The sequence below is a fragment of the Conger conger genome, chromosome 6 (genome assembly GCF_963514075.1).
Source record: "Conger conger chromosome 6, fConCon1.1, whole genome shotgun sequence".
Taxonomy (NCBI): Eukaryota; Metazoa; Chordata; class Actinopteri; order Anguilliformes; family Congridae; genus Conger; species Conger conger.
The window spans coordinates 52,945,619-52,969,200 of NC_083765.1; the positions used below are offsets into that span (position 1 = coordinate 52,945,619).

At 43.6% G+C, this 23,582-nt stretch overlaps 1 protein-coding gene across 1 annotated transcript in view; it reads left to right on the forward strand.

Moving 5' to 3' along the window:
• fam189a1 (family with sequence similarity 189 member A1) overlaps positions 1-23,582 on the forward strand; it is a 141,471-nt gene that overhangs the window by 98,139 nt on the left and 19,750 nt on the right. Inside the window, exons 4-5 of the mRNA XM_061246584.1 lie at positions 8,574-8,705; positions 22,468-22,575. Coding sequence (XP_061102568.1) covers positions 8,574-8,705; positions 22,468-22,575 — 240 coding nt within the window. The remainder of the gene's footprint in view (positions 1-8,573; positions 8,706-22,467; positions 22,576-23,582) is intronic.

Here is a 23,582-nt window from a genome sequence, read left to right on the forward strand (position 1 = left end):
CTGACAGCACATGAGATCAAAAGCCTTATGTGCTGTCAGTGTCATCATGATAAGTGAAAAACTGTAATTATCAGCAACAGACTCTCTGCTTGCAAATGATTAAAATGCGAATAGAAAATAAATAAATAAACAAATAAATACCAGCATGACTCCACCGCAATATAAAATTGACTGGAGTCATGTGTCACTGCCATCAATTGAAGATGCGTATGTATTGGCTTCTGTGGACATGTAAGAGACATTTTATGAATGTAAATTGAACAACAATTTCTGAGAGCGAGCTGTTACGACTGGCTCCATTTTTTGAACAACAAATGCTTGATTTCATACTTAATGGGGTGGCATCTTTTGTAAATTACAGACCATGTTGCAACATGCAGCAGGGTAACTGCGTTTGTTTTTTTTATTTGCCGGGTGAGTATAGCACATGTTGAAATTGTGTCAGACAGCAGAGCTGCCGGAAGCATCTTTCATATGGTGTTAGGAACCAAGGCAAATGGTAAAAATGGTAAATGGCTGGCATTTATATAGCACTTTTATCCAAAGCGCTGTACAATTGATGCTTCTCATTCAACAATTGGCTGCCATGCAAGGCACCAACCAGCTCGTCTGGAGTATTTGGGGGTTAGGTGTCTTGCTCAGGGACAATTGACACACCCAGGGTGGGATCGAACCGGCAACCCTCTGACTGCCGGACTGCTCTTACCGCCTGAGCTAATTTATAGCTCACAAATAAAAATATGTTTCAGCGAACCACATTTTTGGAAGCTGATCCAGAAATGTGACATTCTTGTCATGTTATAATGCAAGTAATGAGCATAAAGTTTAAGCTTAATTTTTGGGGTTTTGAGGAAATGTTCCTCCATAGATGACTGAATGAGAAATCCGAGCACAGTGATTGAATTGGTTCTTTGTCTAAACATCATTGGGGATACATTTGTTGGCTGCATTTGAGTGGCTAAAGATCCTGGCATATGTCTGGAAAAGGTCCAGTAATGTGTCCTTTTTCTGTACAGTAGGTAATATTCTTGATGGTTAGGAACAACTTGATTTCCATTATTTTCATACCTTAGAGAACCAGTGTATTGTGTTGCAAAATTATTTATTTTCTGCTATCATTGCAGGATTACATCAAAACAGACTTATGGCACAATGCTGAATCAGCAGTCTGCTTGTTGATGCCAGTTTTATCAATTGTATTTTTGTTTGTCGATGTGCACAATGCACGCTAGATAGAGCACTATTCCCCAAAACAACCTCCTTCCCCTAAACAACCTCCTTCCCCCAAAACAACCTCCTTCCCCCAAAAACAACCTCCTTCCCCAAAAAAACAACCTCCTCCTTCCCCCACCACCCCAACCTCAGCTGCGGGTCATTCCATGATGACCCAGAGGTCAGCAGTAGATCCAAATGTCTCTGCTTTGTTTCCAGCTCACAGATCCTCTCCCAGCCAATAGCGTGTCACTCAGGATGCGGGACAGAGGAACCAAATGCAGACTCAGGGATAAGGTGAATGGCAGGTCTAATTCAGAACAGGCAGATCAAGAATGTAATCCATGAACAGGTAGTCAGTCAAATTGGAGGACAGCAGTACAGGACAGAGTTCAAGAAACACATATAAGGAGTGGAGGGGTGCAGACACGTAATGGGGAGAGAGGGAAAACAAGGACCGGAGTGAAAGCAGAGAGAACAAAGAAAAACAAAGTCACTTGTGATGTAAGGTAGCCCCCCATAAGTACCCATGTCATCTGCCCGTATGTTCTTACGGAATCTTCTGGAAAGACTTCAACAGGGAACACTGACAGTCATCCGGGGATTCATCGGACTGTAGTTACATATGTAGCTCTCGTTCTATTTAATTCCGTTACAATAATCAGAAAGGCTGTGTGTTATAAAATGTTTCCCTGTCACCTAAAATTATTTCCCCCACTTCTAGTGTTCCATTTTGTCTTTTTTTGACAAACAGCATGTACCATCAGGGCTTGACAATGTCCCGCTGGCCCAGGGCTACTTCGGGGCCAGTTGATTGATCTGTCACTTGCTCAGTCAGGCCAGTACCATAAACAAGTCCTATCTGGGTTGAAGAGAAAGCAAGGTTTTTACCATCCTGGATACTATGTAACAATTTCATCATTTCTGCAGGTTCCTGGTGCTTGATCATCAATAATCAGTGTAATCAACACTTTCTAATAAATAAGCTGTCTTTTCTCGACTGAAACTGAATTATCAATAACACATGAATTCATTTTTATATTGATTACTCTTAACAAACCTAAGCTTGGCAGCTTAATCATTCTTTAATATTTGTACCGACTAATGCCTTATATTTACATTAAATTAGTTATTTAGCAGACGCATTTATCCAAAGCGACTTACAATTGATTTGACTTGATTTGAGTCCCCCCTGGAGCAATGTGGGGTCAAGGGCCTTGCTCAAGGGCCCAACAGCTGCACAGATCTTATTGTGGTCGCATTGGGGTTTGAACGACCAACCTTCTGGCTCCCAGTCAAGCAACTTAGCCACTAAGGTATAGGCTGCCCTGTGCCCAATGGCCTATTTACTCATAAATACATCATGAGTATATTCAATTAAAATGTAAAAATTAGGCCTACTGCATGTACATGGGAATCAATGCAGTGCATGTGGTCTGTCACTAGTGTGATACTAGTGGATCATGCAGTGTTGCAGAGGGTCGCACTATTGCATGACAGCCATGTCTGTTGACAGTCAGATCTGCCTTATGGTTCTGTGTATGTCTGCCTAAGCCTCAGAGTCTGCCAGGATCCCACATGATGTAAAGTTGTGAGTCGACATTAAACACCGTCTGTTTCTCACACAGCCGGCCTCAGTGTCGCACCTTCACACGTCTTCACTCTTGTCTCCCTCCTCTCCTCTCTTCTCTTTCTGTCTCTCACACTGTCTCTTCTCTCCTCCCTCCTCTTCTCTCCTCTCTCTCACTCTCTTCTCTCCTCCCTCCTCTTCTCTCCTCTCTCTCACTCTCTCTCCTCTCATATCCTCCTTCCTCTCCTCCCTCCTTTCCTTTCCTCTCTCTCTCTCACTCTGTCTCCTCTTTTCCCTCCTCTCCTCTCTCTCTCACTCTTGCTCTCCTCTCCAATCCTCCTTTCCTCTCCTCTCTCCTTTCCTCTCTTCTCTCTCACTCTGTCTCCTCTCTTCCCTCCTCTCCTCTCTCTCTCACTCTCCTCTCCTCCCTCTCTCCCTCTCTCTCCCTCTCTCTCTCCCCCACTCTCTCCCTCTCTCTCCCTCTCCCTCCCTTTCTCACCCTCTCCCTCTCTGTCTCTCACTCACTCTCTTCTCCTCTCACTCTCACTCTCTCTCTTCTCTCTCTCTCTCTCTCCCTCCCTCTCTCTCTCCTCTCTCACTCTCTATCTCTCTCTCTCTTGCGGAGCGGTCACTCACCGTTGAGGTGCCGTCCCCGGGCGTGGCAGAATAAAGATCAAGGCCTTTGAGTCAGAGTGCAGGTGGCTGTGATTTGAGCCTGGAGTGAGTGCCTCCCTGTGGACCGTGGGCTGAATAGCCGTGATAAGGCCAGAGCACGTGGCTTTAAAAGACTATTGAGGAGGAGTGGAGGAGAATTTCAAGAACTAATGTAAGAATGGGAACCAAAAGGGGACCTCGAGTTATGTGGAAAATAATGTTGACTGATCTACACTTTATTAGGTATTTATTACGCTTATTTTTTAGACTTATTGATCAGAAGAGCGCCTCTGAACACACAACACTACTGCCTCTATAATGTGTGATTATTTGTGTTTCTGTCTGGCCCTCCTCCGTTGACCTCGCTCATTAACAAGGCTTCGCCTGCAGAACTGCTGCCCGCTGGTTCTTTTTAGTTTTTTGCATCATTCTTGCACACCGTGGTGAGTTTACCCTAGCAGTTTCTGAGATACTCAAACCGCCCTGCCTGGCAACCTTAGTTTTGTAACAAGTAATTTTCAATCTTTTGAAGGCAATTTTATTTTACTGGGAGTGGAGAATCCCTGTCTTCTTTAGTTCAAAGACCTTTGAAGTCCGAAAAACAAAAAAACAATGATGCTTTGATGAATATTTGGAATGTGATGTGGAAATTAAATATATCTTCTCTCTGTTTTCCATGTGTCTATAAAAAGTAAAGAGAAGATAGTATCCCAGAATTTCTCTTTATCTTCACTGTCTGTCTTTCCTGGCATGCAGAGCCAGGGTTATTCCCCAACAGAAATGCATTTGTCCTTGGATGACATAAAAGCATATTTATCTTAGTAGACACACGCCTTGTTTTTCCTTCACATCTGTTTTGACAGTGAGATGGTCAGGCTTGCTAGTGACCTGGCTGGCCTGCCTACAGTGGGTGTTGCGATAATTTTGTGATAATGCCGCACTTTAAAAAATTGTGCTTGCACTTCTTTTATGGTAATTTGTTAGGGAACTGTTGAGCTCCTGAGAGAAAAGGAAGCACACATGCTTTCATAATAAATCTCACTGGAGTCTCTCAAATCCACATTAGTCTGCCAGGCAGATGTGCTGCCATGCAAACACACTCAATCCCCCCCCTGTGTTTGGCATGAGTATGGATTTCGCACGAGGGGACAGCGAGATGAACTCTCCTCCGTATATTATGTGTGCGTGCGGCCATACGGTGAAGGCACTGGAGGGTAATCTATTTATGGTCTGTGGGAAGAAGGTTTGGTCAGGTGACGCGGTCCTCTTGTGATCATGGCAGAACAAGTTTACTCCGTGTTTGAAGTTTCTACTGCTCGCTATAGTGCTTTGTGGTGGACTGTTCCACGAGGTTCCGGGTCTGGATGGCCTGGACCTTTCGAGAATTTCGATGATCCACCCAAACTATTTTGCGTTAACCCCGTACTGTAATTCGCTCCGGTCCTAAGTTGGCTTATTTGCGTTCATTCGTTTTTTCCCCGAGGTGAAATGTTTAATCAATATGGTCACAGGATTTACTGGTTGAAAACATTAAAACTCACTGAACAGACACTATCTTCCCCCACCCTGTGACTGTAAGGAGTAAGATTTTCCACACCAGAAAACAAACCTAACCCAGTTAAAAAGGAGCATAATCAGTATTTTCAGCTTGACGTGTTTACTATTTATACATCATTTATGATTGAATAAAATCAAATTACTTTTTGAAGGTACTGAATTACAGCTACTTCCAAAAACCAGCTGTAATGCCTTGCGGTGCTTCACTCAAGCGGATGCCGTCGTCTGATTCCATTTTCTTTTGTCGTACATACCAACAGTCCATAAAGAGGAACGGTCAATTCTGCAGAGGGCAGAGTAGCAGGTTCATCCTGGTGCCGAACAGAGCTACACAGCCACTAGAACAGAACTCGCTGTGCTGAGCTGGCATGGAAAAATGAAACAATCTAACACTAACGCATGGCGAGGCAGAGAATACCCTGCCAAATGGAAGCCCCCCTTCCTGGCTGATGCCTTTCATACCACCAGCCACAGTTACCACCCACGCAGTCAGGATTCTGCTCTGGCTTATTCTGCCACTCCAACCGAGATGCCCCTAATCCTCCCTTCTAGACATGAAGGGAAACATGGAGAAGAAAAAATAAACAATTAACTAATTTAAAAGATGCATGCACACACACACACACTCACACACACACACTCACTCACACACACACACAGACACTCACACACACATACATAGACACACATACACTGACACACCCACTCACACACACACACACACACACACACACTCATACACTCACACACACACACCCACTCACACACACACTCACACACTCACACACACACACACTCACACACACACACACACACACACACACACTCACACACACACCCACTCACACACACACACACACACACACACTCACACACACACACACTCACACACACCCACTCACACACACACACACACACACACACCCACAGGGGCCGTGTCTTGGCAGGCTGCGCTGGATGTGTAGTAAAGGAGTGCAGCAGTTGTGTAATTCAGTCGTGCATGAGCCGGGTGACCAGGGACCAGGTGTGGTGGGCTATCACAGGACAAAGGCAGGCGAATCTATCATTGTCACTGCCTCCTGTGCTGGTGGACTGAAGGATTAGCATATTAGATCTACCGCCCCTCACTCTTTCCCTCCACCATACGTCTCCTTGGAGACCTCCCCCTGCCGTGCCTGAAATATCAATGCTGTCAGCTCCCCGATGCAATTAACCCCTGTTTTGTCCCGCTTCTGCTCAAACTGGGCCAAGTACAGGAGCAACATATTTTTCTTCCTCATCCTGTCATATGACACACTGCATTCATCTCCAGTGGATCTCTGTGGTCGTAGTCAACACACCATCTAATAAAAACATTTTGCTGGGGACCTGCCCATCCATCCATCTATTATCATCCATGGTCAGGATCAGGGGGGCTGGAGCCAATCCCAGCAGGCATTGGGGCGAGAGGCAGGAATACACCCTGAACAGCTAGCCAACCCATCGCAGGGCATGCCCACCATTCACTCACACTCATACCTCTCCAATCAGCCTAACCTGCATGTCTTTGGACTGTGGGAGGAAACCGGAGTACCCAGAGGAAACGCTCCGGGTTCTTCATGGGGAGAACATGCAAACTCCACACAGAAAGGCAAAGCCAGGACCTTCTTGCAGTGAGGCGACATTCCTGTCCACTGCACCACCGTGTCACCCGAGATCTGTCCAGATCATTCATAGTCTTTGGAGGAGAATTTCAACACCTGGTTCACCTCATTTATCCATATACCACCTCCCTTCCGGCCTTGTGAATGACCAAACAGGCCTCAACCTGTCTGCCCTGCTGTAAAACCCAGCTATGACCGGCTTGAAATTTGAGCTGGTCAAACCACGTTTAGTAGGGAGCTAGTCTGAACTGGTCAACCGCCTACCAGCTCTTTCAAGACCTAGCTTGAGCTGTTTTTTTCAGCATGATTGGACAGCACTTGGACTACTTACAACACCAACGGGGTACAACACCAGGCCAGTGTGGAGCCAGGAAGAGCAACCATGGCAACATTGGCTGATCCACAGACGCATGGTAGCGGTGAATTGAACACGTAGCTACGGCCCCGTAAAACCAAACAACAGAAGAAGACAATGTAGTAATACCGGTGTCTGCGTTGGCTTGACGTGACTGAGGTCTTTGTGCGATTCACCAGGTAGAGCGAGGAGAGAGGGAACGCTCACATGCTTTGGTTGTCACTGGCAGTTTTTTTTTTTGTCTGCTGTCAACAAGTCCAGTTGAGTGGTGGTCTGTTACAGTTTTCTACTATCGTTTTCACACTTGTCTCAATACCATGTCCACTTTTTCAAAACTCTTCACACAGTGAAACATGCACCTGAGCACATCAGTTAACCTTTGATGCAAAATGCACTTCATCCACCAAAACACTTAATATTTCACCCAAAAGTGACTCATGCTGCCATAACTATAACATATGCTTTCTCCCATAAGACTACTTTGTCACTCAATGTTCAATTAACTACAAAACACAAACAACTTGGAACATTGCTAAATACATATATTATGTGTTTCCCTTTCCTCTATTTTTGCATCCACAAATATTTCAAGCCAAGTAGCTAAAGAAACTTTTGATCTGTTGGTTTGCCTCTCACAATAGATGTCATGACTGAGTGTGGTAAATTTACAGTAAACTGTAAATGAATTAATGTTTTACTATATTGGAAACCCAGAATAACTATTTTTACTGTGTAATGTAAAACAATATATGATAAAGAAACAAATCACAAAAGCAACAGTATTCTTCAGAGGGTTTACAGTATTTTGACATTTGTTCTCACAGTGCAATATACTGTAATTCAGAAAAGAAAAATACAATACTATCAAATACATACCAAAAAGCAATATTTTCACTATATACAGTAATTTGCACATATATTGTCTGCCTATCAGTATCAGAAGTCTACTGTTGGCCTGGCCCATCCATCCTGTCCTCTGCATTTGGCCATAGATTTTCATCAACATCACTCCGAATGTTATCTCTTGCTATATTCCGAGGAAAACATATCTTTGCGTGCCTTATCCAGCCCTGGATGTGTTCCACTGTTATGTCCATACACCCAGCAGCAAACAAAGTAGTCTTATGGGAGAAAGCATATGTCATAGTTATGGCAGCAAGAGTCACTTTTGGGTGAAATATTAAGTGTTTTGGTGGTTGAAGTGCATTTTGCATCAAAGGTGCTCAGGTGCGTGTTTCAAAAGCACACTGTGTGAAGAGTTTTGAAAAAGTGGACATGGTATTGAGACAAGTGTGAAAACGATTGAAAAAAACTGTAATTAGTTTGGAACAATCAGAATGGGCTCAATTTTTCAGAGAAATTAAATGAGTACACATGAAGCTAAAAATCACCAGACATGGGGGTGATAATGACAAAAAAAGGAAGTATTGTGAGCCCAAATGATTTTACAGATTTAGCAAAATTATCGAAAAGGCAATAGCCTGCACAGTGAATATACATGTTTGTGTTCATCGAGTATAAAGCATATTCAGACTTGTAGCTGTAATCCCCCTGCCTCCTTGTGCTGGTTCTTCCCTCCCAGGTGAAGTTTGTCAGCGACGGGGTGTGTGTGTGCTGTGAGCTGCAACTCCAGAGCTCTGGCTGCAGCAACCTGGGAGAGACACTCAAACTCAACCCCCTGAGGGACTGCAACACCATCCGCCTACGGCTCCGGGTGAGTGCGTGTGTGTGTGTGTGCGTGCGTGTGTGTGTGTGCGTGCGTGTGTGTGAGCGTGTGTGTGTGGTTGTGTGCGTGCGTGCTTGTGAGTGTGTGTGTGTATGTATGTGTGTGTGCGTGTGTGTGTGAGTGTGTGTGTGTGTGTATGTATGTGTGTGTGCGTGTGTGTGGTTGTGTGTGTGTATGTGTGTGTGCGCGTGTGTGCTTCTATGTGTGTGTGTGGTTGTGTGTGTGTGTGTGTGCGTGTGTGTGTATGTGTGTGTGTGTGTGTGTGTGGTTGTGTGTGTGTGTGTGTGTGTATGTGTGTGTCTGTGTGTGTGTGTGTGTGTGTGTGTGTGTGTGTCTGTGTGTGTGCGTGTGTGTGTCTGTGTGTGTGTGTGTATGTGTGTGTGTCTGTGTGTGTGTGTGTATGCCTTTGTTTTCACACTCATTCTCCTCCTCTCCCCATGTCTCCTCTCTACCCCCCTCTTCCCACTATGACACTCATGACATCATTAGTCCTGGCAATTAGTTTGCTTGACTACATACATCAACAAATGCGTGGGAAAAATGTCGCACTTTATGACAAAGCAGTGGGTGAAATGTTGAAAACATGACTGACTTCTGATCTTGATATGATCTCATAATTAAGTATTTAGGTTGAAATCCAGTGTTTCCATAACAGTGTTGAGTAATTACAGTTTTTTTACAATCGTTTTCACACTTGTCTCAATACCATGTCCTCTTTTTCAAAACTCTTCACACAGTGTGCTTTTGAAACACTGTGACTGTGTGAGGTAACCGCTGGGTCCTGTAGTGAGTCAAAGACAAATGTGCTCTGATACATCTGCTTTTGCTGGAGACTTCTCAAATCACAGTACTGCTGTAATATACACATCAATTGAACTCCTTCAGTCAGAATGCTGTAAATACTGTATAGTACCTGTTGGTGTGCCTGAAAATCCTCACTGCTGAAGCCACTGTGGATCTTGGCAAGTTTGGTTGAACCCTCAACCTGCTTCCCTCAGGGACAGACCATGATTTACCACATGATCAATGACTGTGGCTCTGATTTAATCCGACACAACTGTTCTTGCTCTTCCACAACGTCTTCTTCCTCTACCTCTATCTGCATCCATTTTCCCCACCAAGGCTAAAGAATGCAAATGCCAATCCAAAGGTGGCCCCTTTTATATATGTGGTAACGGGGCACAAACAACAAACACCTGGGTAGGTTGTTCACTGAAATGACAGCCAGGTGTTTCAGCAGTACATATACAGCAGTAATAGTGGAAAAATGACACAATTACATCTATATTTACCCTATATACATGCACATTTCAATGCAAGTGTCATCACTTTTGTATAGATGGTAACAAGGCTCCAAACAAAAAAAATTGAATAAACTGAATAAACTTTCTGCTCAAATCAGAATGATCGTTCGTACGTATTTCAAGCATATAGTTTCATTTATCTGTCAAAATACAGCATATTTCCTTCCACAATGATCAGAATTTTGTTGGGTTTTGAACTGAAAGTTAACTATTTTGAACAGAGTATCTAAATGTCTGCAAAATTTGCTGTATTTGCACAAACTTTTGCTGGTAGTGAACACTGACTGAGAGAGGTATTCATGAATTTTGGAAGAAGTGGTGATTGAATGCCTTTAGTACGAAAGCAATGCAAAAATATCCACAGTTTAGTTCACATAGTCTAATGATATGGTGAATGTGTTAAGTGTTTTGAAAAAGTGGACATGGTATTGAGACAAGTGTGAAAACGATTCTAAAAAACTGTTACACCTACACATTTTCCGAATGATCTACAGTAACGATCACAGAGCCGTGTTAATTGGGCTATATTACCAATTAATTAGTCCTGGGTCATGTACTCATTTCCATATTTTCCAAATAAAAATTATAAAGAGGATGTTCTTCATTTAGCATGTTTAATACGCCATAAATTTTATAAATTGTTATATGTATACCTACACATACATTTAATATGTATATGTATAACTAAACACTCATCCAGCAAATATATTCATGTCAGGCTTTATAATAGATTTAGTAGCAGTAATTAGCTAACTGAGCAAGATGCAGTCCATAACTAAAGGACCTGCACCTGCATTCACATTTAATGCAAGCCTCTAACATATCCTGTATTCTTTTTAAGGACAGGATAGCATACTTTTCATAGTCTCCACCCGTATTCACATTTCAATTTTTGCTTTGTGAAAAGTGCGCGGATTGGCATCTGCACGCGCTATGAAATGCATTTATTTTTATTTTATTTATTTGTCTGTGATTTAGAGCGAACCATCAATCGAGTCGCGTTAAATTGCTGCGCTCGGGTTCAAGGGAGACGAAAGGAAGATATCCGTCTTCATGAGCAGGTCTCGTAAAAGGAAACACTCTGATAGCCGCAGTAAAACTTTATTAAGTGATTCAGGAGTCGGGCCGCTCCGGCGATGTCAAATGGCGAATTTGACGAGGAGCCGCACCTCGGGCAACTCCCTTTCCCCCCCGCCCCCGCACCGCAGGAGCGGTAGCATGTATTTCACGATGCTTGTCACCACTGTGGAAAGTGACATTGCAGAGGAACATCTGAGAATTTCACACTCTAGCTGTGAGGCTGTGACATCACCATGGATACCCCAGCAGAGCCGAAACCTGCCTGTTATCCCTCTGCCAATCAGCCGACCCAGTCACATGGGTCATCGTCCCCCTCGCACCTGGTGCGGGCGCTCCGTTGCATAGGGGCTCTCCTGCACTGAGTCTGCACCCTCTGAAAAAGAGGTACGATAAGTGCCAAAAAAGGTACAAAAGCCTGTCGCTGGGGTTACCCCTTGCCATTGGATTTTTTTGTTCGTTAATCTAATTTCGGGAAGGCAAAATTAGATTTGAAGAAGAAGCTCTGTGCCCTTATTTCTGCGTGTGTAGCCTGGGTGCGATCACACTGGAGATGCCCAGACTCCCTCTGGTGCTATCAGCCTCCCCTCCGCACCTCTGCTGAGTGTCAGCCTGCCCTTTACAAAACAACGTCATCCACATTCCCGAATGTCAAGAGAGCTGCTTTAAAGAAACCTCTACATTACCCAGAGCCCTGGAGTCCTGCGTTTTTTACTTTCACAGTTACCAGGACCCTGTCAATGCCCCCTTCACCACTAGGTGCCAACTGCCAAGGGATTTATTTTTAGTTTTTAATAACGTTTATTTTTAACATTTGTGCGGTTGGCGCTCCAACAACACTCCAGCAGTCCTGTTATAATCCTGCTCTCAAACTTTAGCCAAGCAAAAAAAAATCAGTGCATGTACACTCAGTGAGCACTTTATTAGGTATTTATTAGACCTGCTTCTTTTACTTATTGATCTTCTGCTGCTGTATCCTATCCACTTAGAGGTTAGATTTGTTGTGTTCAGAGATACTCTTCTGCATACTACTATTGTAATGCAAGGTTATTTGTGTGACTGTCAGCTTCCACCAGTCTGGCAGTTCTCCTCTGACCTCTTTCATTAGCATGTTTTTGCCTGAAGAATTGCTACTCACTGGATGTTTTTTGTTTTTTGCACCAATCTGTACCAACTCTAGAGACTGTTATACATGAAAATCACAGGAAATCAGAATTTTCTGAGGTCCTCAACCTACCCTGTCTGGCACCAACCATCATTCCATGGTTAAAGTCACTTAGATCACATTTATTAGTTAGTTCTGATATTTTGTCTGAAAAACAGCTGAACCACATCTGCATGCTTTTATGCATTTAGATGCTGGCACATGATTGGCTGATTAAATATTTGCATTAGCAAGCTTGTGTACAGGTCTACCTAATAAAGTGCTCACTGAGAGTATATTGAGGAGCAAATTGTGAGCTGCACTTAAATGTGTCACAGATTTTTCATGTGAAAATGGAAAAAGTCTAATAAAAAGGTGGCTGGGGGATAAATTTAAAGTATTGTTCATGAAGCCATTGAAGAGGGAAGATTGGCTTTTTTGAGGGATATTATTTCCATTATAAACCTGCCAGACCTATTGCTCTGAGTTATTTTCTTTGTGTTGTAGTTATCTCTAAAGATGCAGTTTATAGCTTCATACATCTCTGAGCTGATGCCAAGGGCACTTTTACTGCTGCTGTGGTGCTGAATATTATAGTATTACTCAATCACTGTTAGTCCTTAACTTTGACTTACAACTTACAAACAATTCACATTTTCTTCACAAACACAGTTTAATTAGTTTTAGTATCTAGAATTATTACTAGAATTATAATGTGCTGAACTTTCCAAACTGTGTTTTTGAAGAAAAAAAAAAAAGGATTCCTACTTTTAATTGTTAGGCAAACATTTTTTTGATCCCTGCCCTAGTTTTAAAAATACTACTGTGGTGCTACATATTATAGTATTATTGAATTATTATTAAATATATAAACATACAATTAAATGAAAATGACTAAGTGACTAAGACAAACATTTCCCATTTTCTTCACAAACAGAGTTTAATTAGTTTTAGTATCTATAATTATTACTAGAATTATTAAATGAAAATGACTACGTTTTAAAGGTGTACGTACTATATATGCAGTTGATATCCTATACACAGCATATGCAATACATACAAACACTGCATAGAGACAAATTACACCAACTCAGCACCTTGAAGGGGACTCAATCACTGTTAATCCTCAACTTTGACTTACAAGTAAATGCAAACATTTCACTTTCTCTTCACAAATACAGTTTAATTAGTTGTAGTATCTCTAATTATTATTAGAACTATAATATGCTGAACTTTCCAAACTGTGTTTTTGAAGAAGAAGAAGAAAGATTCCTACTTTTAATCTAAATTAAGGACGAAAATTTATTGAATTCCTGCCCTAGTTTTCAAAACACTACCGACATTTCTGCAGTGATATAAAAAGTTCACATCATACTGTATGTAGCCTGCCTTTGCGGTATGTAGCGAGCATGTTTGTGCAAGTAACACTTTGCTGTGTCAAGCAGCCGGCTAAAAATATGAAACAGAGGCATACTGTGGAGCCGTGCCACAGCTCAGTGTTGTTTGGGTCTGCGCTAGGCGTGGCCCTGGTGTTAGGCCGCTTGGGATAGGCTTCACTGACAGGTGAATCACGCTACACACAGCTGAGTGTTGTTTGGGTCTGCGCTAGGCATGGCCCTGGTGTTAGGCCGCTTGGGATAGGCTTCACTGACAGGTGAATCACGCTACACACAGCTGAGTGTTGTTTGGGTCTGCGCTAGGCGTGGCCCTGGTGTTAGGCCGCTTGGGATAGGCTTCACTGACAGGTGAATCACGCTACACACAGCTGAGTGTTGTTTGGGTCTGCGCTAGGCGTGGCCCTGGTGTTAGGCCGCTTGGGATAGGCTTCACTGACAGGTGAATCACGCTACACACAGCTGAGTGTTGTTTGGGTCTGCGCTAGGCGTGGCCCTGGTGTTAGGCCGCTTGGGATAGGCTTCACTGACAGGTGAATCACGCTACACACAGCTGAGTGTTGTTTGGGTCTGCGCTAGGCGTGGCCCTGGTGTTAGGCCGCTTGGGATAGGCTTCACTGACAGGTGAATCACGCTACACACAGCTGAGTGTTGTTTGGGTCTGCGCTAGGCGTGGCCCTGGTGTTAGGCCGCTTGGGATAGGCTTCACTGACAGGTGAATCACGCTACACACAGCTGAGTGTTGTTTGGGTCTGCGCTAGGCGTGGCCCTGGTGTTAGGCCGCTTGGGATAGGCTTCACTGACAGGTGAATCACGCTACACACAGCTGAGTGTTGTTTGGGTCTGCGCTAGGCGTGGCCCTGGTGTTAGGCCGCTTGGGATAGGCTTCACTGACAGGTGAATCACGCTACACACAGCTGAGTGTTGTTTGGGTCTGCGCTAGGCGTGGCCCTGGTGTTAGGCCGCTTGGGATAGGCTTCACTGACAGGTGAATCACGCTACACACAGCTGTGCGTGTGCTGCTGACGAGCCTTTTCTGTGCTGCATTACACGGTATTCTGGGCCAGGTGATAATTTGGATGGCACTTCCAAGTGAGCTAGCGGGGTGTCCTTTGTTCCTGCGATTGTTCTGGAAGCTAGGTAAAATGGAAACCTGGATGATGGTTTAGGTAGCGCTGTCGCATTAGCTATGCTACTGTGATCTGTGCATAGTCAGGATTTGTTTCGCTTCTTGGTTAGCACAGTTGAGTTGCATTCATATGCTCACTGGTCTGGGAATGTTGTTAGTACCACTTGTATAAATCAATGAATGCACTTATCCATACAATAATTAGCTCTGGAAAAGAGCCACCACAAAATGAACATAACATAACAAGTAATGTACCCAGCCCTTTATTCTTATGAATCAGTCTCACAGGGGAGCAAACGGTAGGTTAACTGTGAAGTAATCTGTATTGGCATTTTGCAAGTGTGCAGACAAGAACCATGTTGAAAGCCAACAAATCAATGAGGTAGTAGAAAGAGAAAATGAGTCTAGCTAGCGCAGACCTCTACTGACAATGCCGGAGTGTTCCATCCTACATAAAATGTTCACTCTTACTGCGTCCACGGTACCGTTCAGGGGTGTTATTCCGAGTTTTGATCAATCTTTCTGTCTAACTGTGGGATAAGACTTTCAGCGCGGGTGTTGGTTCAGTCCTCCGTTGTGATGTTTTCCTTTCATTTATTCTTTTCTTGGAAGGATATCCCTCAGCCTTCGAGAGAAATATCATAGACGGCAGGCGTCTCATACTCTCTTTCCTGATGACTTTCTCGGTTCCTTAGTCCAATTTTCTCCCTTCTTCTCTGAAAAGGTCTATATGCCCATAGGACGAAATAACATGTTCAAAAATCACATGTAATGAAAAGCCATACGTGAAGAGTACGCTTGTGAACAATAAAAAGATCCCCCCTCTTAAAATCGGAGCCGAAAAGCAGTATAGTCTTTCAAGTCACATGTTCTGTTTTCACATAACACAAAAACAGTAATTGAACGAAAACAGTAGTTCACCTTATAAAATGTCAGTGACATGAAAACCCGATCACATGTGAAAATTTCCGGTTTACATGTGATATTTTCTCCCCATGTGTGAATATTTCAATTCATAAGGGTGTGTATCTGAATCCCCCAAGCATTCACCTCTGAATTAATCTTCAGGAAGCAATCTAAAAAAAAATCGAAATAAATATTTGGTTCTCTAGACAGGAAGCAGCCTTTTAATTACTTGATAAGATTTTCTTTGCACAAGTATTTTACTTTTGTGTAGAAGTTAATTAAATGTTTAAAAAATGTTGATGCTTTTTAATCTGGTCTCATACCAAGCCTGTCCCAGACTAGTTTCCCATTGCTAGTTTCATAAAGATGGCATAAAAGTAATGTTAACACACCAGGTTCAAGGGTATTGGACATATGTTGTCATTGGAAGGGGCTGTGCGAAGAAACTTTGACACTAGAAAACATGATTTAAAACAGGAAATCCTAGTGAAGCAATTTCTGCATCAGACAGAAAAATTGGGGGTTTTTTTCAGTAGAAGGACCAGACAAATGCGATTCCATCCTCATAAAAAGATTAATGTGCAAGATGTGCAAGATATGCAAGATATTAAATAAATATTTAATTTATGTGTTATCATAAAACAGTACAAAATCGATATAGGCCTATTATTATTCAATGTTCAAAGCAGTGAAAGGCAGTATAGCCACAGTAATAATTTTAGTTTCAACCAAGTAAAAATCAATACAGACCTATTGCTTACAATAAAGTGCAAGTTGCCCTATGCCTGCACGGACACAAGTTCAGTTTAGCACTGACAAATATCTTGCCTACAATCATACCGTAATTCAAAAAAATGTGCTGATTAGTATTGCATGGCTAATGGAGTTAGCCAAAATCCAACAGCCAACACTGTTTATCCCTCCCCTTCTCTATAAACACACTGACATTGAAACGGCATTGGCTATGGCAATTAGAACCAATTTTCAACCAATGAGCTTGAATTATTGTACAGTTATACAATGTTTTGGTACAGAGTGTCGGGCCGTCAAATGTTTATCTTGAAACCTGAATTTAAGGACTATAAACACAGACAGAGGTTGAGTCAACAAGTCAGTGAGCCTTTTTCAATGATAGGAAGGGATTTACAATGGTCTTGTAACAATATTTTAACACAAAAATCTTATCTATTGTACCTTTAAGTCAAAGCAATTGCTGCTCGTGGATGCTCACTAATCAGTCACTGGGCAGTAAGCTCTACTGCCCTGACAAGGATCTATAGCTCATATCAGCACTTTGGACAAAGTTGGGGATGTAACATTCTCTCATACCTTAAAGGTCCCATATTGTGGAAAATGACATTTCCATTGCTATATGGATTACAAAGCAGTTGAAACACTGTGAAAGTATCAAGACGCACAGTCCCCAAATAAATTTGCACAATCCGTATGTAGAAAATACAATTAAACAAGCCGTTTGAATTAAAACCAGCCGTTTGGAGTGGTGACATAACGGAAATGCATTTAACTCACAAGGCGCCACACGTACCTCCTGAAAATCTTTGGAGATTAAACTATTTTCCAAAAGAAATATTTATTCTTAACCTGGGTATCGGCTTAAAGTGGCTGTGCGCTACATTAATTATTCAGCGGTCCATTGATGTGGAGTGTTTTATGCACAAGGCTGTGTGCGAGGCAGTGCTGGGCCACTCTGAGGAATAATTCAGCACACTGGGTGAAGGTGAAGCCCTCTGGGGGGTTTGTGGATCGCACGCAGCAAACAACAAACAGCAACTACAAACAACGCCACACATCACAGGACCTGAGTCCCCCTGTCCCCCATCTTGTCCTTAACATACATCTCTGCAGCCCTCACTTTTCTGCTTCTGCTTGATTTCTTTCTTTTTAAGGGGTCATAAATAATTTCCCAGTTTTTCCCCAAAATTGGCTCCGCTGGGATTTATCCTATTTCTCTGTTCCCCCTGGAATAAAAATAATTATAACCATAAGGGATGTGAGGAAAACTATCGGGCACTGTACAAAATAATGATTGACTGAAACGAAAAGGCAGTAGACCACTGCAAAGACGAGAGCGGGAGAGGGACTTAGCTGTGTAGACCTTGCACATGATACAAGATTAAATAATTCCACTTTAGACCAAATCTCATGCCCTGCTCTGGAATTTATGTCCATTTCATTACATTTACATTTACATTTATTCATTTGGCAGACGCTTTTAATCCAAAGCGACAAAGCATCACCTCCATAACTAGGAAAATACACATGAAGTGCTGTTCTAAACATATAGTCATCATAAGTGCAATTCTTTATTTTTATTTTTTTTTGAGGTTAGACAAGGCGGATAGGGATATCAGAAAGGGGGGCGGGGAAAATCAGGAGGGAGGACAAAGGTACAGTTTGAAAAGGTGTGTTTTTAGTCTGCGTCAAAATAGGGGGAGGGATTCTGCTGTCCTGACAGTGGTTGGCAAGTCATTCCACCACTGAGGAACCAGAACGGAAAACAGGCATGAACGTGCAGCTCGACCGCCAGGTGCACGTAGAGAGGGAACCATAACGCGACCAGAGCTGGCAGACCGGAGTGGTCTAGCTGGGGAGTAGGGAGTGATCAAGGATTGTATGTAAGGTGGGGCAGTCCCCTTAGCAGCCTGAAATGCCAACACTAGGGCCTTGAATCGGATTATTATTATCAATCATTATTGAGGAAGTCCTCAAACATTCCCGTTAAAGCAACTCTCAAAAGATCCGGTAGGTGGAACGTCCTTGCTTGTCTCAGTAACTTACTGCATCTGAAGTCTGTTTGGCTTTGTTCTCTCTCTTTCGGCCGGAAGGAGGAGGCTGTTGAATGTCTTGTGTGAAAGAAAAGCCTCAGGTGTGACCCCCAAAACACCGTGCACTTCTTCCACCGCGTCTCCCCTTCAGAGCCAGAGACACAGTGGTATTCGACGCCTCACCCTAACTACAGATGTAAACAGACAGTGAATGCATATTTCATGCCAATTCATCCGGGGTGCCTTGCCCTCCCGGTTTTAAATATTTCAAAACAAGAGTTTTGACGGGAGGCTGGATGTGAATTGTCTCTAAACGTCAGTTTGGGTTCTCTCCTCTGTGTTTCTGCTCCGGTCCGCTCCGGTCCGCTTTCCCCTGCGTTTGTTATTCAGCGTACACTCGCACATCAAACCCGGCGCAGAAGTTTGACCCGCTCGATGGGCTTCAGAGCCCGAGAGGAAGATTATTTCATGGCTGAGGAGCTCATTACCTCACCTTGAAGTCTGCCGGAATGGAAAAGAATAGCTTGGTAATTGAATGCAATCAAGAGTAGAGGCATTTGTTATTGTATCGTGGAAGCCCGAAATCCAACAAATGTTGTACATCTTCATCGTTGCCTGTCTGTTTTTGTCGGTGCTGAAAATGTTTGTATCGATGTTTTCTCTTTTTTGAGTAATCGGTATGGAATATGACTCCCCGGACAAATCTGGATTGATTTTTTTTTCTCTGTTAAGATTTTCTTGCTTCGCTCAAGGCGGCTGAACACAACCCTTCCATCCCATTGCAGGCAGTGGAGGAACGGGTGCATCCACACCTACAGGCCCTTGTGTTAGGTCATTCTAACTCCCTTTCTGCTGTTTTGATCTAGGATACACAGGTGTGTGTCTCTAGATTCAAAGGATAGGAATCTTCTCCTCAGTCTTCACCAGGTTGTATAGTCACCTATACTGCTGTGAAAGGAAGTTGATCTTCAAATACTGTATAATAATAATAATAATAATAATAATTTAGCTGACACTTTTATCCAAAGCAACTGATAGTCGAAAAAACTGCAAAAAAGTTGTATTTAAATGTACAATAGGTAATTTCGGACTTCTAACGGTCAAGCGAGGAACAAATGCTTTCAAACCACCTTAAACCTCAGCAACAAACACCTTCAAACCACAACACTGTTTATCCCACCCCCTTCTCTGTAAACGTGCTGACGTTGAAACGCCATTGGCTGTGGTAATTAGAACCAATTTTCAACCAATGAGCTTGAATTATTATACAGCTGTACAATGTTTTGGTACAGAGTGTCAGGCCGTCAACTGTATATTTTGAAACCCGAATTTAAGGACTATAAACACAGGCAGAGGGTGAGTCAACATGTCAGTGAGCCTTTTTCAATGATAGGAAGGGATTCGCAATGGTCTTGTAACAATGTTTTGACACAACCTTTAATCCAAAGCATGGCAAAAAAAAAGTAGTGTGTAGAGAGTTAAACCAGAGTGATGAAACCTGCATCTGGGGGTGCTGGTGCTACAACCAGAGCAATGCAGCAGGCAGCTGCAGCAGGCACCTCTCCCCCCACAGTGCAGTGGGACCGGGCCGGCTGAACCGCGCTGTGGACTGGGGAGGGTCTCTGCATCATGTGGTGAACAGACACACAAACTCACAAGAAGGGCTTTCTGTCGCTTATTAAAGAAATACCCAAAAATAGAAGTACCTTTGATCATTAAATAAAAGTGCTCAACCACAAATATTCAAAAGGGGGGGAAAAAATGATACATTTTTTGGCCTCCAGCCAGCCCCTGACACCACGGCTGCGGTCCGGTCCGTTAAAGGTTCTGCCCTTCGGCACTTCTGCTCGCCACTTCTTCAGGCCCGCTCGTGTCCTTCTGGTGCCGCGTCTCATCCTCCTGAGGGAAGTTTGCGGGTGAAGTTATGCGAGGGCAGAACATTTAACGGCCTCTTGTGCGTCTAACTCCTTTGTAAAGCTCCTTCACAATGGTTTTGGGTGTAATTCATTTAAAATTTTAGACAAATTACAGCCTATTAAAACCTAAAAGTGAAAAAAACGTCCCTTTCACCCACTGTTAGCTAACTAACTGTTTGCTAGCTAATGTGTTACCCACGTTCACGTTCACTCACAAATATCTAACTAGCGCTTAAGAGTCAGCCGACTCTATGAGACAGGTGAGTCGAGTTGTATGAATGTTTCAGTTAGAGGCTTAATTGAATGCCGAAAGTGAGCCACCATTTGGCGATTATAACACGTATTTCTCATCTCATTTTTATTCTTAGAAAGATTTTATGACCAGTTACTGCAGAAATGGTGACAGTAAAAACTTCACCATTCGTCTGCCATCTTGCAATGAATTATGGGACATTAGGTCTATCTCGTTGGGCAGGAATACATCCGATGCATCCTCGATAAAAGGAACAAATCAATAACACATCCTGGCATTTTATCCGTTCCTGTTTTCTTGTGTACTTGACATTAGAACCAGCTGTGAAAAATGACATTAAACAAGTTCATGAAATCCCAAGAACAGATAAGATCAGATATTGATAAATGCCTCATTTACGAGGCTCATAATTAGGTAATGGGGCGCAGCCCGACACTGCAGTGATTGCAATGACTCACAGCTGTGCACATACCTGTGAGTGGGGCCGGTGCTGCCTCCTGGTGGACAGCACCCAAATTACTCTTCGCAGCGCCACATAACTTTAACTAAATGTGTTATGTGCTAGGGCTAATGTGATGATTAAATGTCCTTTTCATTCAAAATGTAGAAGAATCTGCAACAATTGTGTGGAAGAGGCACTTACTTTTGTCAGCGCTGTAGATATAGTTGCCTCTCAGATTGTTTCATGTTGAATCCATCATTAGCATTTGGGCTGAATTGCTTTAACATCTTCAAAGAGCCTGTCCCACTAGGGCATAATTTGTTTTAGCTCTTTTGGGTCTTCACTTTGAAAATGTTTGATCCAATGGCACATTCTGGCTTGCTGCTGCTCTGTGTGGGGTGGATACTTGTGCCCCTGCTCTCCACCGAAATTAACCTCGGTGCAAGAAGCCAGTCAACATCCCACCAGACACAGTGTCCCATTAATGCAGATCCATCTTCAATGGGCTTAACTGCTAATATAACCGCAGAACAAAAACAGTTTTCCCAGAAGACTGCGTAAAACAGAAGTGACAGAAATGACTCTGTTTGATCAGACAGACTAGCTTATTTTCCTCCGGCAGAGATTTGACTTGAGGCTGTGGGGTGACGTGGGGCCCAGCCGATGGTTATTTCCATGCAGTGAGGGAAGTCTCCGCTGGTTCTAAACCACCTTTATTACTGGAAATAACAGGCTGGCTGTTCCCCCGCGGAATTGAATATCGTTTCCCTCCCGTGTTTGGATTGGAGGAGTTCAGGGCCTCCCTGATACAGGAGGTTGGGTGATATTCGGGCAGCCGTGTGTGTCTGTGACTGTTTACTCCCGAAGCCTTTGTAGGAACAAACCCACGCTCTCCTTTTTCTTCTCCAACGACTTCACTTTCTGTCAGAAAGGGGAATGAAAATGAATGTTATTTTTTCCTCCTGCCTCATTCGCTCTATCATTACGCGCCCCCTTTCCCTCTTTCTCCCTCATCCCCCCTTCGTACCATACCCTTTTCAACCTCGTTTCCTCCCACCTTCTCCAGTTCTGCCTTACACTCATCCAACCTCTCTCCTGCCTTCTCTTTCCCTCACTTTTACTCTCTCTCCTTCACGTATTCTTCATCTCTCCTTCACTGTCACCCTTTCTGCTTCTTTCTCTCACTCCCCCTTTCACACTGTCCTTTCCCTCCTTCTTTTCTCTCTTATTCCTCCTCCTCTCTCCCTCACTTTCCCCCTCTCTCCTCCTCACTCTCTCCTTCACACCCGCCCTCTCTCTTCCTCCCTTTCTCCCTCACACCCGCCCTTTCTCTTCCTCCCTCTCTTCCTCCCCTTCACCGTCTCTCATTCCTCCTCTCTCCCTCCGCTCTGTGTTGCAGGAGCTGCTGTTCAGCGTCTGTGCCCTGAATGTCATCTCCACCATCGTGTGTGCCCTGGCCACTGCCATGTGCTGCATGCAGATGGTGTCTGCTGACATCCTGCAGATGGTGAGTGAGTGTGAGCACGTCTCCAAGGGCCGGTCCTTATGCAGGGAGTGTGAGCACGTCTCCAAGGGCCGGTCCTTATGCAGGGAGTGTGCGCATGTCTCCAAGGGCCCATCCTTATGCAGGGAGTGTGCGCACGTCTCCAAGGGCCGGTCCTTATGCAGGGAGTGTGCGCACGTCTCCAAGGGCCCGTCCTTATGCAGTGAGCACTCGCAAGCAGCCTATGGTGACTGTGGGCTGTTCGGGCTTCAAACGGTGTAACAACGCCTTACGTAATAATAATAATAATAATAATAATAATAATAATAATTAAAATAATGTGCTATTTAGCTGATGCTTTTATCCAAAGCCACTTACAGTTGATTAGACGGTGCAGGGGCCAATCCCTGCTGGAGCAATGTGGGGTTAAGGGGCTTGCTCAAGGGCCCAACAGCTGTGTGGATCTTATCGTGGCTACACCAGGGCTTGAACCACCAACCTTACAGTCCACCAACCAGTCATGTACCTTAACCAGTCGACTACAGGCTGCCCCATATACCACTGGTGATGATGGTTATTATGATGACCGTGATGATGATGATGATGATGATGGAAAGATGAATAGTAGTATTTATATATCACACTTTAAGGAGATCATCTAAAAGCACTTCAAAGTATAAAAAAGAAAACCCCAGAAAGAATGGTACTTGCAATCTCACTTCAATTTACCATATATGACAGATATTATAATTTATTGATAAATGTTTGTATCCACGTTTTGAATGACAGCCAGCAGCTGCCGAGGCTGCATTCTCCACAAAGGTCTCAGTAATACCTGCAGCTTTGGTGCGGAAGGCTCTTCCAGGTTCTCAACTCAAAGCTACGGTGGGGCCGGGGAGCGGAAAGGAAGAATGAATAATGCAAGGAGTTTCTCTCCCTTCTCCGTTTGTGGAGAAGCGTATCCCTTTCCACGGCCGCTGAGAGGGAGATGTCCCCCGCGCCAAACCCGCTGAACAGAGACCGCTACACAG